At 57.2% G+C, this 11,754-nt stretch overlaps 1 protein-coding gene across 9 annotated transcripts in view; it reads right to left on the bottom strand.

The window, feature by feature from the left end:
- Positions 1-3,531, bottom strand: part of EBF3 (EBF transcription factor 3) — a 119,528-nt gene extending 115,997 nt beyond the window's left edge. For 7 of the 9 annotated variants that reach the window (XM_085064579.1, XM_085064583.1, XM_085064580.1 and 4 more), the window contains exons 1-4: positions 2,880-3,441; positions 2,497-2,653; positions 2,019-2,082; positions 1,218-1,273 (exon numbers count right to left, since the gene is read on the bottom strand). In XM_085064579.1, coding sequence (XP_084920705.1) covers positions 1,218-1,273; positions 2,019-2,082; positions 2,497-2,653; positions 2,880-3,013 — 411 coding nt within the window. In that variant the 5' untranslated portion in view covers positions 3,014-3,441. Of the gene's footprint in view, positions 1-1,217; positions 1,274-2,018; positions 2,083-2,496; positions 2,654-2,879 lie in introns of all 9 variants that reach the window. The other 2 variants (XM_085064588.1, XM_085064587.1) reach the window with 2 other exon arrangements.
- Between the last annotated feature and the right edge of the window lie 8,223 nt (positions 3,532-11,754).

Below are 11,754 nucleotides of genomic sequence, written 5' to 3'. Positions count from 1 at the left end.
CATTTCAATCCAAGCCGAGTTTAGGCAGCAGGAGTAGGAAGTTTCTGCGGGGTGGCAGCGCGGCCGTGCGCGCAGTTTGCGCGGGGCCCACCCTGACCCGGGGGACGCTCCTGCCCCAGCCTCGGGGGCTGCAAAGTTCCCAAAAATAATGGATGTGGGCAGGCGAGCCTCGGCCGGCAGTGCAGAGCAGGCGGCGGTGCTACAGCCCGGCAGACTGGGGGAATGGTTTTAATTTCCATCGCTGGGATCTGATTTCCAGAACACTGGAAATTATTCCCCGTTCTCACCTTCCTCCCTATTCCCCCAAAAATATTTTTAATTAACAGTAATTAAAAAAAAAAAAAAAGAAAAGAAAAAAGAAAAAAAAAGGTCTTGAAATGTCTCTTCGGGAAAAAAAATGAAAAAATAAATAAAGTTGATTAAATCCCAAGCTCTGCGTCTGTAATTGCCGTGGTGCAACGCTGATAACATGTAGTTATCATCGGAAAAGTTGACCAAGACAGGTTAAATAATTTAATAAGGAACTGCTTGTAATTATGTTATTTACAAGGTATGACAGAGGTTTGAGGAAGAAACAGAAGCTGATCTCAGGGAAATGGACGGGTTTGGGTGACCCCTGGAGCATGGAGTTTGAATTATGGAGATGGGGGGCTGAGAGGTGAATATGGACTAGAGGAGAACAAGATGACTTTTCACCTCAGCACATTTAACTTTTAAATCCAAATAAACGTCTCGCGTTACTGGATGGTGGCGTTATAAAAGAAAAAGGACTAATCCCGGCCAGTTTGGGAGTGTGGGGAAGGGGGCTGCCCTTTCCTCACCGAGCAAAAATATCGCCAAAAAAAAAAAAAAAAAGTTACAGAGGGGGGGAAAGTGCATTTAAAAATAAATCTGGCTAACTCGGTGGGATCTTTTTCCCTTTCCTTTCTCCCTCGCTAAATTAATTATATCAAACATCTGTTCCCATGACGTTGTCCTCGATGCCACACACACCACCGAGTGATCTCAACGCTGCCTCGAAGAGCAACAACACACCTTTTTCGCTCTCCCAAATATCCTCCGGTAACCGGGATGTCAATTAGCAGCTACCGGATTCCCTCGCTCAGGTAAATTCAAATAGATGCTCTCCGCCGCTCGGCTCGCTCCCCACCCCTCCGAGCAAGGGCAAAATACAAACTTAGGAACTCGCGCGGTAAGAAAAGCGTAAACTTTCTCACCTGTTTGGTCATGGAGTCTATTAGCCGAACGTACAGGTCCTGCTCTGTCCGAACTCCTGCGGAGGGAAAGCAGAGACAGATTCCGATCAGGATTTCGGTAGCGAACCACCCCAATCCCACCAGGAAAGGATGAGGTCAGGCAATTAACCGCAGCGGGCAGGGATCGGCCCCGCGCCGGGCTTCGAGAGGAAAATCCAAAATTCCAAAAAAAAAAAAAATAAAAATCATCATGACGATAAAAATTCGCCAGGAATCAGCCGGTGCCCGAGCTGTGCTGCGCTGCTGATCCCGCCGCTCGGGGGGCCTTGGCCGAGGTAACTCCCCCCGGCCAGGCTGTGCGGCCCCACGGCCCCGGGGAACACGCGGGACCCCGAGCGCCGCCGCCGAGCGACCCCCGCGGGTTTTCCGCGCCCGAGCAAGCTGCTCCGCCGGGCCGGGGCTCCTCTCTGCCTGCTCACCCCACGCCAAGAATTACCATCAATTCCCAAAACTGCACCAAAAAAAAAAAAAAAAAAGTGCCTTAAAAGTGCCGCCGTGCCCGAGCAGCCATCGATCCCCTTTTTTAACTTTCCACTTCAAGCCCAACCGGTTAATCATGTGAAGTACCATTGACTTATCGATCCTTTAGGTTTTGTTTTCCTTATATGCCAAGGAAAGAGCCGTGTTTACACGCGTGTAATTTTAATCTCGAAATCTTTATATCCTTTCTCCCCCTCCTCCCCCCCAAAAAAAGGCCTCGGAAGGAAAATCAGACTTTTCTGCGGCACACGGACGCCCAAAAATGAGAGAACGACAACTTACCATTGCTATACAATAACTGAAGTTTATAATGAATCCCATTGTTAGTTTTTTCATTGTTTGGCTCCTGCAAGCAACGATAAATAATTACATTTAGCATGAAAAATATCGCCCTCCTCCTGATGCCCATTTTTCTCCTCCCTGAAGCGGCTCGGAATTAACAGTTTGCAGAAATTCAGCCCACGGTCACTTTTTTTTTTTTTTTTTTTTTTTTTTCCTGGTGTGTGTGTGTGGAGCGCTGATGATGTCATTCGCTCGGTGCAAATATGTCATGTTTTGCCGTTTTGCCGGTGTTTCAAATAAGTCGGCTCTAAGTTTCTAACCCCGGGCTCTGTTCGGAGCGGCCGTGAGACCAGGGGAGCCGCACGTGGCTGGAGCGCCGGGAGAGCTGCCGCGCTGGGAATCAGCTCTGCTCCCTTCTAGCACGCTTAAAAAAATATTAAAAAAAAAAAAAAAAAATTAAGACAACTGGCAGACTTACTTTCTCTTTCTCCACAAAGTCCACAAAAGCTGTTCTCTCAATCTCCACCGGCTGTCCCTGCCTGTCGTACAGAGCTAAGACGAAGTGGAAAAAATTGGATTTTCTGAGATTGGAAGGCGGCTGTTTCTCGAAATGTGCCCGAGCCAGCCCCACGCCGCTGCGGGAGAAAACAAGACAAGGCGTGGGTGAGAGCGGCGGGAAGGGGCGCGCAGGCTCCGCGGCCGCGGGGGGATGCGGGGGGATGCGGGGAGCGCGGAGCGGCGCGGAGCGGGGAGGCTGTAACTGATACGGGGCGGGCGGGGGGGGAGTTAAGGGGGGGATTTACGGCCGGGATGAGAAATACAGGAGGAGAAAACCGCCGGGAGAGGATTTGGCAGACGTACCTTTGGGCGGCCGTGTTAGCATCCACTACCCCAGCAGTATGCATCCATGAGCGGACCGGGTTCATCCCACTGCCCAGCGGTTCTTCTTTCATGGTCGTCCCACCTCTTGGTATATTTTCCTGAATCCCAAACATTAAAACAAATTTGGGCAAAACCAGCTCCTAACCAAAAGGGGTTAAAATTGAGGGAAATGTCAGATACGGGGTGGGTTGGTTGTTGCTTGATTTTCTCTCTCTCTCTCTCTCCTTGGCGACTGGAATATAAGAGATGACTTTACTCCCTGTGATCAGTAGGAGAAAAGCCCAGTTCAAGTCTTGCTTCCTTCTTCAATCTGTCCTGTATTGGCACGACATAAACAATTTACTGAGTACTTCTGTGCGGCGAGTTGGATGGCGTTCCAGTTTGGTGGTTTAAAAAAAAAAAAAAAAAAAACAAAAAAAAAAAAAAGAAGGAAAAAGTATAACTGCAGCCGGCGACACTGCGAGGTGGCGTTTTTTTTTTTGGGGGGGAGGAGGGGAAAAAAAGAATAAATATTTTTGTTGTTGTTGTTTGCAGACGCGCTCAACGTGGTGTCATCCTAGTAAAAACCGGCTCGGCAAAAAAAAAAAACCTTCAGGACACTGCTGAATCGACCACTTTCTGGCAAGGCTCTCCTGCTCCAAAAGACAAATAAACGGGGGGGAAGAGAAGGGAAAAAAAAAAAAAAAAAAAAATCCTGATTACCGCGGAGGTGTTGCCGGGCACACGGGAGAACGGGGCGCGGGCCCGTGGCGGCTCGCGGAATGGACGGAGGCGCGGCGAGCCCGGCCCTCCCTCCCCGAGGAGCGCGCCCCTTCCCGGGAGCCGGGCCCCCGCCGCCGCGGGAGACGTGCCGTCAGCGATGACGTGGCGCCGGGGGCGTGGCCACGCCCATATATGGCGCGCGGGGTCCGGCGCGCGCCCGCCCGGCCGAGCCCCCCCGGCGGAGGGACAGCGACAGCGACAGCGACAGCGACAGCGACAGCGACACGGCCCGGGAGCGGCAGCCCAGCGGCTCCGGCCGCGGGGACGAGGGGGACAGCCCCGCGCGTGTGACCCGCGGGCGGACAAAGGGTGGCACGCTGGCTGCGCCCCGCCGCGATCGGCGCGCGGTGAGCGCGGAGCGGCCGCGGCCAGAAATACCTGTGTTTGAGACTTGTGTGCGCCACAAACCTAGCCCCGGCTCTAGGTCCGCCTTGTCCAGCTATATTTATATATCTCCATGTAAATATACATCTATATGTCCTTTTATATGCCCACAGAATTTTAAAAATATATTTATATATATTTCTATACGTATCTCTATTTTATATCTATATATCTTCTCAAGTGATGAGCCTTTTCCGCCCAGTATGGGCTACGACTTCCTTTCATTATTTTTTATTTAATTTTTTTTTCTGGTATTTATTTATTTTTTGGGAATTTCCAACTTCCCTGCGTTAATATTTCGCTAACGCGGGGAAAATCGGCGTTCATATCTGAATGAATCGGTGAAAATCGAAAGTCCGATTTGTGTTATCAGGATCCCCTTTCTCCAAGGGGTGAGGGAAAAGGGAAAAAAAAAAAAAAGGGGATGTGTTAGAAAGCAATCTATTTTGCTGGTGTTGGGGGTTAATGACTATTGCCAAAGATAAGTGAATTATCAAAGCTGTTGCTCTACCCGATCTCAAAATCCATTACATTGCTGGCCGTCTAATTAAATACGTAAGTATAATAAAATCATATTTTATGACTATTTGAGGGTAATGAGATTAGTCTTTAGAAGCGATCGCCACATATTAAAGATGCCACTGTCTATAGAATGTTAATAACCTTAAATCAAAGTGTATGGAAACTATTCATGAGAAATTAAAAGAAAATTCCTGTATTCATAATCAGCCCGGAGCTTTTGAGGTACAGTAGAGCAGATTACAAACCCAAACACTTTCATCGCGCAGAGAGAGATACCAAAGTTCCCAAACAATGCCACGCTCGCGGTGGCATTTGGTGGCACGGACACATTTGGGGACCTCGAGCGGGCGCCGGGGGCTGCGGGTCCCCCCAGCCCGCAAAATCCTCCCTCCTAAAAATAAGGTACAAAATGCCCAACGCCGCTGTTATTGTGAGATATTTCCTCAAATGAACAACGCCGAACTTGGTGCTTCCCCTCCGCTAACGAAAGCTTAAAATCATTTACAGTATCTTTAATTCAGATTACACGCGCCAAGGCGATTTAAATCTGATTACCAAATTAGAAGGTTTTAAAACAAATCCTTTTAAATCTGATACTGTTGACTAAGGAGGGGAGAAAAAAAAAAAAGTTCCATAAGCCCATCACATAAGGTAACGATCCTGCCCCAGAAAGAAAGGGAGTTTTAAACCTTTTTGACAACAAATGCAGCTGCCCCACTATTTTGGACGATATTAAGCGAAAATGAATGCAAATCTGTGTTCAGAAGCCATCTGGCCAGGAATGGGGGAATCAGCTGCTCCTCACAACAGGCTCTGAGCCTGAATCTATTTCAGCTCATTTTCTAGATCATCTGGTCCTGCACCCAAAGCGTGGAAAATACGGTCTTTATCATTCACCAACTTTATCTTTTTTTTTTTCCTTTTTTTTTTTTTTTGTGTGTCACTCTGGCTGGCTGGAGCTGCCGGCGGCCCGCAGCCTGCCCGGGCTGCTGCTGCTGCTGCTGCCCGCACCGCCCCGCACCGCTCCCAGGCCGGCAGCCCGCCCTCGACAGGTTCTCGCTGCCCTCCCGGTTCGGTTCTCCCGCAGCCCCGAGCCCCGGGCCGGCTGCGGGCTGCGGAGAGCCGCCCCGGGCCCGGCGCACCTTGCGCGGGGCAGCGAGCGCGGAGCGGGGCCGCGGCCGGCGCCGGGCGGGCAGGGGGTGTGCGCGGCTGCGGGGGGCGGCCCGAGCCCTCCCGGCTCCGCGGCCCTCCTCCTCCTCCTCCTTTTCCACCTCCTCCTCCTCCTCCTCCGGCGCCAAGTCTCCCTTTTGTGTGAATTTACGGGGTGAGGCTTCAGTGATCCCCCCGCAAATTTGCATTTAAATAGCGACATCAAGCGATGCGCGTGCCACACACCAGCGGGCTCCCAGATGTCACGGCGGAGCCGCTCAGATGGCCGCAGCCCAGCTGTCCCCCGGCCCGGCCCCGCTCCGCGCCCCCCGCACCGCCCGGCCGGGCTGCCCCCGCCGCCCCGGAGCGCACCTCCCGCCCCGCAGCGCGGCCCGACACGGAACCCTGCTCGGTGCGGGGCTTCACACTGATACCCTTCTTCCCACCGCCCTGACAGTATTCCCCGAAACGTTATGATTTTATTTTTTTTCCCCCTCGGGACAATTCCCCCCGGGACTATTATCTCGATCATTTCACTTTCTTTCTTTTTTTTTTTCTCTTTCCCCTTTTTGCTATTATTATTTCTTATTTATTTCTCATTTCACGGTTTAAATCACCCAAGTTGGAGAGCGTGATTTTGGTAATTTCTCTCTTTCCTTGGCCCTGGGCCGGCCCCGAGCTTCCCAGCTCCGCGTTTCCCACCGCACAAACTTTCCCAGCGGCAAGTTGCGGTGGGATTGGGGAGCGGCGGCCCCGGCCCTGCTCTCGGGGGGCTCGGCTGGGCCCCCGCAGCTCGCCAAGGTCCATATTTCAATTTTATTGTTGGAAGGCGCCTTCATTACCAACGCGCCGGGTTACACCGGGCGTAATTTATGTCCGGTGTAACCGCAGCAAACCTCTGCAAACTCCCGTGCTGCAGGAGGGAGAAATTGGTATTTTCGGGCAAATTTGTGTTTTGGTGTGTTTTCAGGTGCGGCGGCCCCGCTGCCGGTGCTTCAGGGCGCTCGTTCCCGAGCAGGCGCCGGTTAGCGCGGGGGCCGAGCTCCGCGGGGCTCAGCCCGGCCCTTGCGCGGGGGTCGCGCATCCTCGGCCCGGGCCAGAGGCCGAACGGGCCCAGGAGCGGAGCGGGGCCGAGCCAGGGAGGTGCCGCCGCTGCTTTGGGGCACATGGGCCCCGCGGCCGCCAGCGCAGACCCCCAGCGCCCCGCCGAGGGCAGGGAACGCGGGAAGGGCCGCGACCCCCGCAGCGCCCGGCCTCGCCTGGCGGGATGGATTCACCCGCTTCGGGCTGCTTTGGAAGCTCGGCTCCGCATTCCCCAGCATCCCGGCCCGCCGCACAGCGCACGGGGGAGCAGCGCGGTCCAGCCGCCCCCGTGTGCCTCCCGCTCCGCGGGGCGCAGCCGGGCCGGGATGGGCAGCGGGCTGAACCGCTCCGCGCCCCGCGCAGGCACCGCAGGCCAGGCACCGGCTCCGCGGGCTCGGTGCGGGCCGCGGGGAGGTTGTCCCTGGCCCTGTCCCTGGCCGTGCCTGCTGGCCCTGGGTCCTCTCGCTCGGTTGCCCGCGCACCTCCCGCGCCCCTGCGCGGCGCGCTGCCAGAGTGCGCGGCGGTGTGGTGGGTGCGGCTCGGGGTCACGGAACTGCCTGGGGGTGCAGAGCTGCTTTACCCAAACTGGCGCTTGGCCCTGCGCTCCTCCCGGAGCTCTCCAGCGGCCCTGCGCCCCGATATTGTTATAGCAAAATTAGTCCTTTGAAAAAAAAAAAAAAAAGGAAAAAATTAAAAGAAAAAAGGCTTAAACTTCCGCCGAGCCCGAGCGCCAGCCCTGGTAGCCGTGCGCCCAACGGGAGCTTTTCCTGGGAAAAAACTCCCCGCGGGCGCTGCCCGGCTCCCGGCGGCCCGAGGGCGCGGCGCGGGCGCTGCCCTGCCGGTCCCTGCGGGATGCGGGGCCGCGGCCCGGGGATGCTGCGGGGCCGCCGTGTCGCTGTCCCCCGGGGCCCCGGGAAAGGGCCTGGGGGCTCCGCAGGCGCGCAGGCGGAGGGACAGCCGCCCCTGAGGAGCAGCGCGGGCGCGCAGCCGGGGCCGCGGGGAGCTGGCGGCCGGACAGGTCCCACCGTGCGGCGAGAACAATATAAACTGAGTCCAACTGAACAAACAAGGATCGATCAGATAATTTCAGATATTATAATTGGCTTTAATTAAACACACTTCGTTCTAATTAACTCTGAAATTTTAGCATGCTTTGGGACGTTGGTGTCTGATTTGATATTGTCAGTCCAGATGTCCTAATAAAATTCAATCCTCCACTCAAGACTTCAATATTCACTAAGAACAAAATGCAAATTAAATGTAAAACCTAAAGTATCGCCAAAGGTATAATCAAGAAAGGTGTCTCAAAACTTCTCACTTTTTATTACGCAGTAGTTAGAAAATGCAGATTACATCCTAACAAGACCTCGACTGAATAATAGAAACCTTAACTCTTTCGTGGTCAGCGCTCGCTCTGCCCTGCAGGGATCCGGGAACATCCTCCGCCGGCGCACGGGAAACACCCGCGGTGCGGAGCTCCCGCACCGACCGGCCGGGGGAACCGGCGGAGGCCCGCGGAACGGGCCGCTCGCCCCGCCGCACCGGCGGAGCAAAACTTCCCGCTGTCACAAGCACTTTTGTCCCCGAGGCGAGCGGCGGTGCAGCCCCGGCCGGCCCGCTGACCACAGCCCGCTCCCGCCCGGCGGAGCTGCGGGGAGCCCCGGGAGGTGCGCCGCTCCTGCTGCCGGGCTCCGGGCGCCGCAGCGCACCGCCACCGCGCGGGACAGGGACGTCCCGAGGGGGACACACACCGCGGGAAGGTCGCCGTCCCCTCGGCCCCGAGCTGCCTCGCAATTTCCCCGCGAGCCGCGGCGCTGCTGTAAATAATTGAAGCGCTCGGAGCGGGGCGGCGGCGCGGGGAGCTGCGGGGAGCCCGGCCGGTGCCTCCCCCGGCCAGCCGCCCCGGCGGGGCTCCCGGGGTGCTGCGGCGGGGGACCCCCGAGCTGGGCTCGGCGCCAGCCCACCGCCTCGCCGCGCTCGCAGAGCTCCAAAAGCCAGGCTATTCCCACATTAAACATTTGTATGTTTTCCATGCTAATGGAGTCACTTAAAGCTGTTGCTAATTTAACTTTTTAAAAAGGCCACAGCGTGGTGATTTGCATTTTCTTTAGGATATTGAAATGAAGGGAAAACTGCTGGGCGGTGAGGCTGCCCCGAGCGTAGCTGGGGGCCATGCCGGAATGAAAACAGCGAAAGAAAAGAAGAAAGAAGGAAACCGCCGCCTCTTCCCGACTGTTAATAAGCAATTTGTCCCGCCGCGATTTACATTGCAAAGACAAACGTGTCGGGGCGCCCTGCCCGGCCGAGCCCCCCCGGGCCGCTCTGCCCGCTCCGCGCTCCCCGACATCCCCCCGCAAGCCGCGCTCCGCATCCCGCCAGGCGCGCAAGTCCCGCGGCCGCGGGCGGCAGGAGGGCGGCTCGGGCGCTGCCCGCGCCCCTCGGGCTTGAATTCGCGATGAATTTCCGAACGCCCCGGTGCGGGTAAACAACAAGTGCTGGCTGGCCGTTTCCCTCGGCAGATCCCCTCTCGCCGCCGCCAAGGCTCTGTACGTGGGGACCGTGTGCCATCTACAGGACACTGCGCGGGCGGCCGCGCTCCGCGCCCCCGGCCCCGCCGCCTCCTGCTCCCCCCGCCGCCGACCATTGATTATTTGTTAGTCCAACTTTTTTTCTTTTCCTTTTTTATTTTTTTTTTAACCTCGTATTCAAACTTTGAGGCGATAAAGATTGCGGCTCTGCCCGCAATTTTTTAATTTAATTAATTTTTTTTTTAAGATTAAAAGACGTGAAATGTAAAGATAATGCGATTTGATTTGTTAGTATAACTCCGCGATTTGAGAGTTGATGTCCCCAAAGACCGGGCGAGCTTTTTCCCTTTATTTATTTTTATTAAAACATCAATCTACTCTGGAGCTGGGTGAACTCAGTTTCACCTAGAGAACATAAAATTCTCCATACCAAGGAAATAAGCACCTTTCATAAATCAACAGTATTCCTGACAGATCGATCAATTTTTGGTTGTTAATCCGAAAGGAGGAGTTTTAATTGCTTTCTGCCTTTTAGCCCGGCCACCTCGGCGCGGCGGCTCCGGCAGCGCTCGGCTCTCCCCTCCTGCGCTCGGGAGGGGGGAAAAAAGCCCCGGAGACCCTTCCGCGCCTCCGAGACCCCGCGCAGGGCCGCGCAGGGCCGGCCGCGCTCCTCCCGCCAGGGCAGCATCCCCGCCGCGCTACCTGCGCGCAAGCGGCCGGGACGCGCAAAGCCGCGGGCGCAGCCGAGCCCCCGCGTGGCGGGACAGCCGCGGCAGTGACGGGGCGCGCAGGCTGCGCGCAGAACCGCGGGCGGCACGGCACGGCACGGCACGGCCCGGCACGGCCCGGCCCAGGTAAGCGGGCGCTCCGCCACCCGCGCCCCCGCCCGCGCCCCTTCCCGCACCCCGCGCGTCGGCCGCTTACCTTGCGGGGCGCTCCCGGGGCGCGGAGCGCGGCGCGTACGGCGGAGGGGGACGCGGCGGAGTGTGCGGAGCTCCCCGCGCTTTAATACACTTCTCGCCAGCGCAGCCCGGCCGCGGCGCGGGGGGGCCCGGCGGTGCGCGGGGCGCAGCAGTGCGCAAGCGCCCCCCCGCGCTCTCCGCGGCGCGGGTGGGGCGGGCGGGAGGCGCGGGGCGCCCGCGGGGGCGGAATCGGCGGCGCGCCCCGGGGGGAGCGCAGGGGGGCGAACCCCGACCTCGCCCCGTCCCGTCCCGGCCGTCCCGGGCCGCCAGCCCCGCCGCGCATCCCCGGGGCAGCCCCGTCCGTCCGTCCGTCCGTCCGTCCGTCCGTCCCGGGACGCCGCGGAAGCGCGGATCCTCCTCCCGCGCCCGGCCCCGCGTCCGCGCAGCGAAACGCTCCAGACACGCAACAGTTTGTCCCGCGGGGATGAGACCCCCGGGAATGTCCCGCGTGGGAACTTACCGCTGCCGGCTCCGCGGGACGCCAAGCGCCGCCGAGGCTCCGTCACATCTTCCCCACTCTTTAATTGCCCCTGGCCGGGCCGAGCCGATGCCCAGCGCCCACCTCCTCGGCCATACTGGGGCGGTACTGGCCGCGCTGGGCTCCCAGAACTTCTCGGCCGCTCTGCACTTTGATTTGAAGCGCGGGCGGCCGCGCCGGCGATGCGCAAAGGACGCGACTGGCTGCGAGAGATTTTATTTTGTTTATTTCTGCTCTTCCTTCCCCTCCCTCTCCCAGTTTAGCCCGGGAACTCCTGCAGCATTGGTTAATCCTCGAGGAGGGATAACTGCTGAGATCTTTAGCGAGCTCTCCGCAGCCACGGATACTTCCTAGAGCTCTGTGAGGGATGTGCAGCTACGAGATGTGAAGGTATTTAGAAAAAAAAAAAAAAAAAAAAAAGTAGCGGTTTCCAAGTCAGGCAGAGTCCTGCAGGGAAGTGCAGCCGGGGTTTAGGACCGGAGATACATTTATGAAAAATAAACCTAGAGGTGCTGGCCTTGGTTATAAATCAGGGAACATCCACCCCCAGGTTTGGTCTGACGGCAGCTACTCTCTGGTTTGGGTTTAATTTGTACAGAGGGAAGGGTTTAGCCGCTGGGAGAGGAGGGAGGCTGCAGGCAGCGGGGCAGGAGCCTGGATGTGATGGTTGGAGGATGTCAGAGCTCTGTCCGGGGTGGGCAAGGGGACAGTGACCAAGGGCAAGGCCACCCCGTACTCAGGTGAGCATCGCCGAGCTGCTTCTGCTCAGGGGAGCCTCACGGGGCCATTTCTGCTGGGCTCACCCATGGACAAGCTCAGCTGCTGCTCAAACCCCTGGAAAACAGCTGTCCAGATGTGCTGCAGGTGGAGAAAGTTTGGGTTAGCCCTGGAAAAGAGCACCACTCTGGCCCTGCTCTCCAGTGTCCCGAGACATCTCCGCCACAGGCAGGGAATTGCTGCAGCTCAGGGCTTTGGGAAGAGCTTGG

Source organism: Lichenostomus cassidix, chromosome 6 (assembly GCF_008360975.1).
Source record: "Lichenostomus cassidix isolate B80296 chromosome 6, HeHo_3.0, whole genome shotgun sequence".
Taxonomy (NCBI): domain Eukaryota; kingdom Metazoa; phylum Chordata; class Aves; order Passeriformes; family Meliphagidae; genus Lichenostomus; species Lichenostomus cassidix.
The sequence above is the reverse complement of the archived record's forward strand: the minus strand, read 5'-3'. Positions and strand labels throughout refer to the sequence as shown.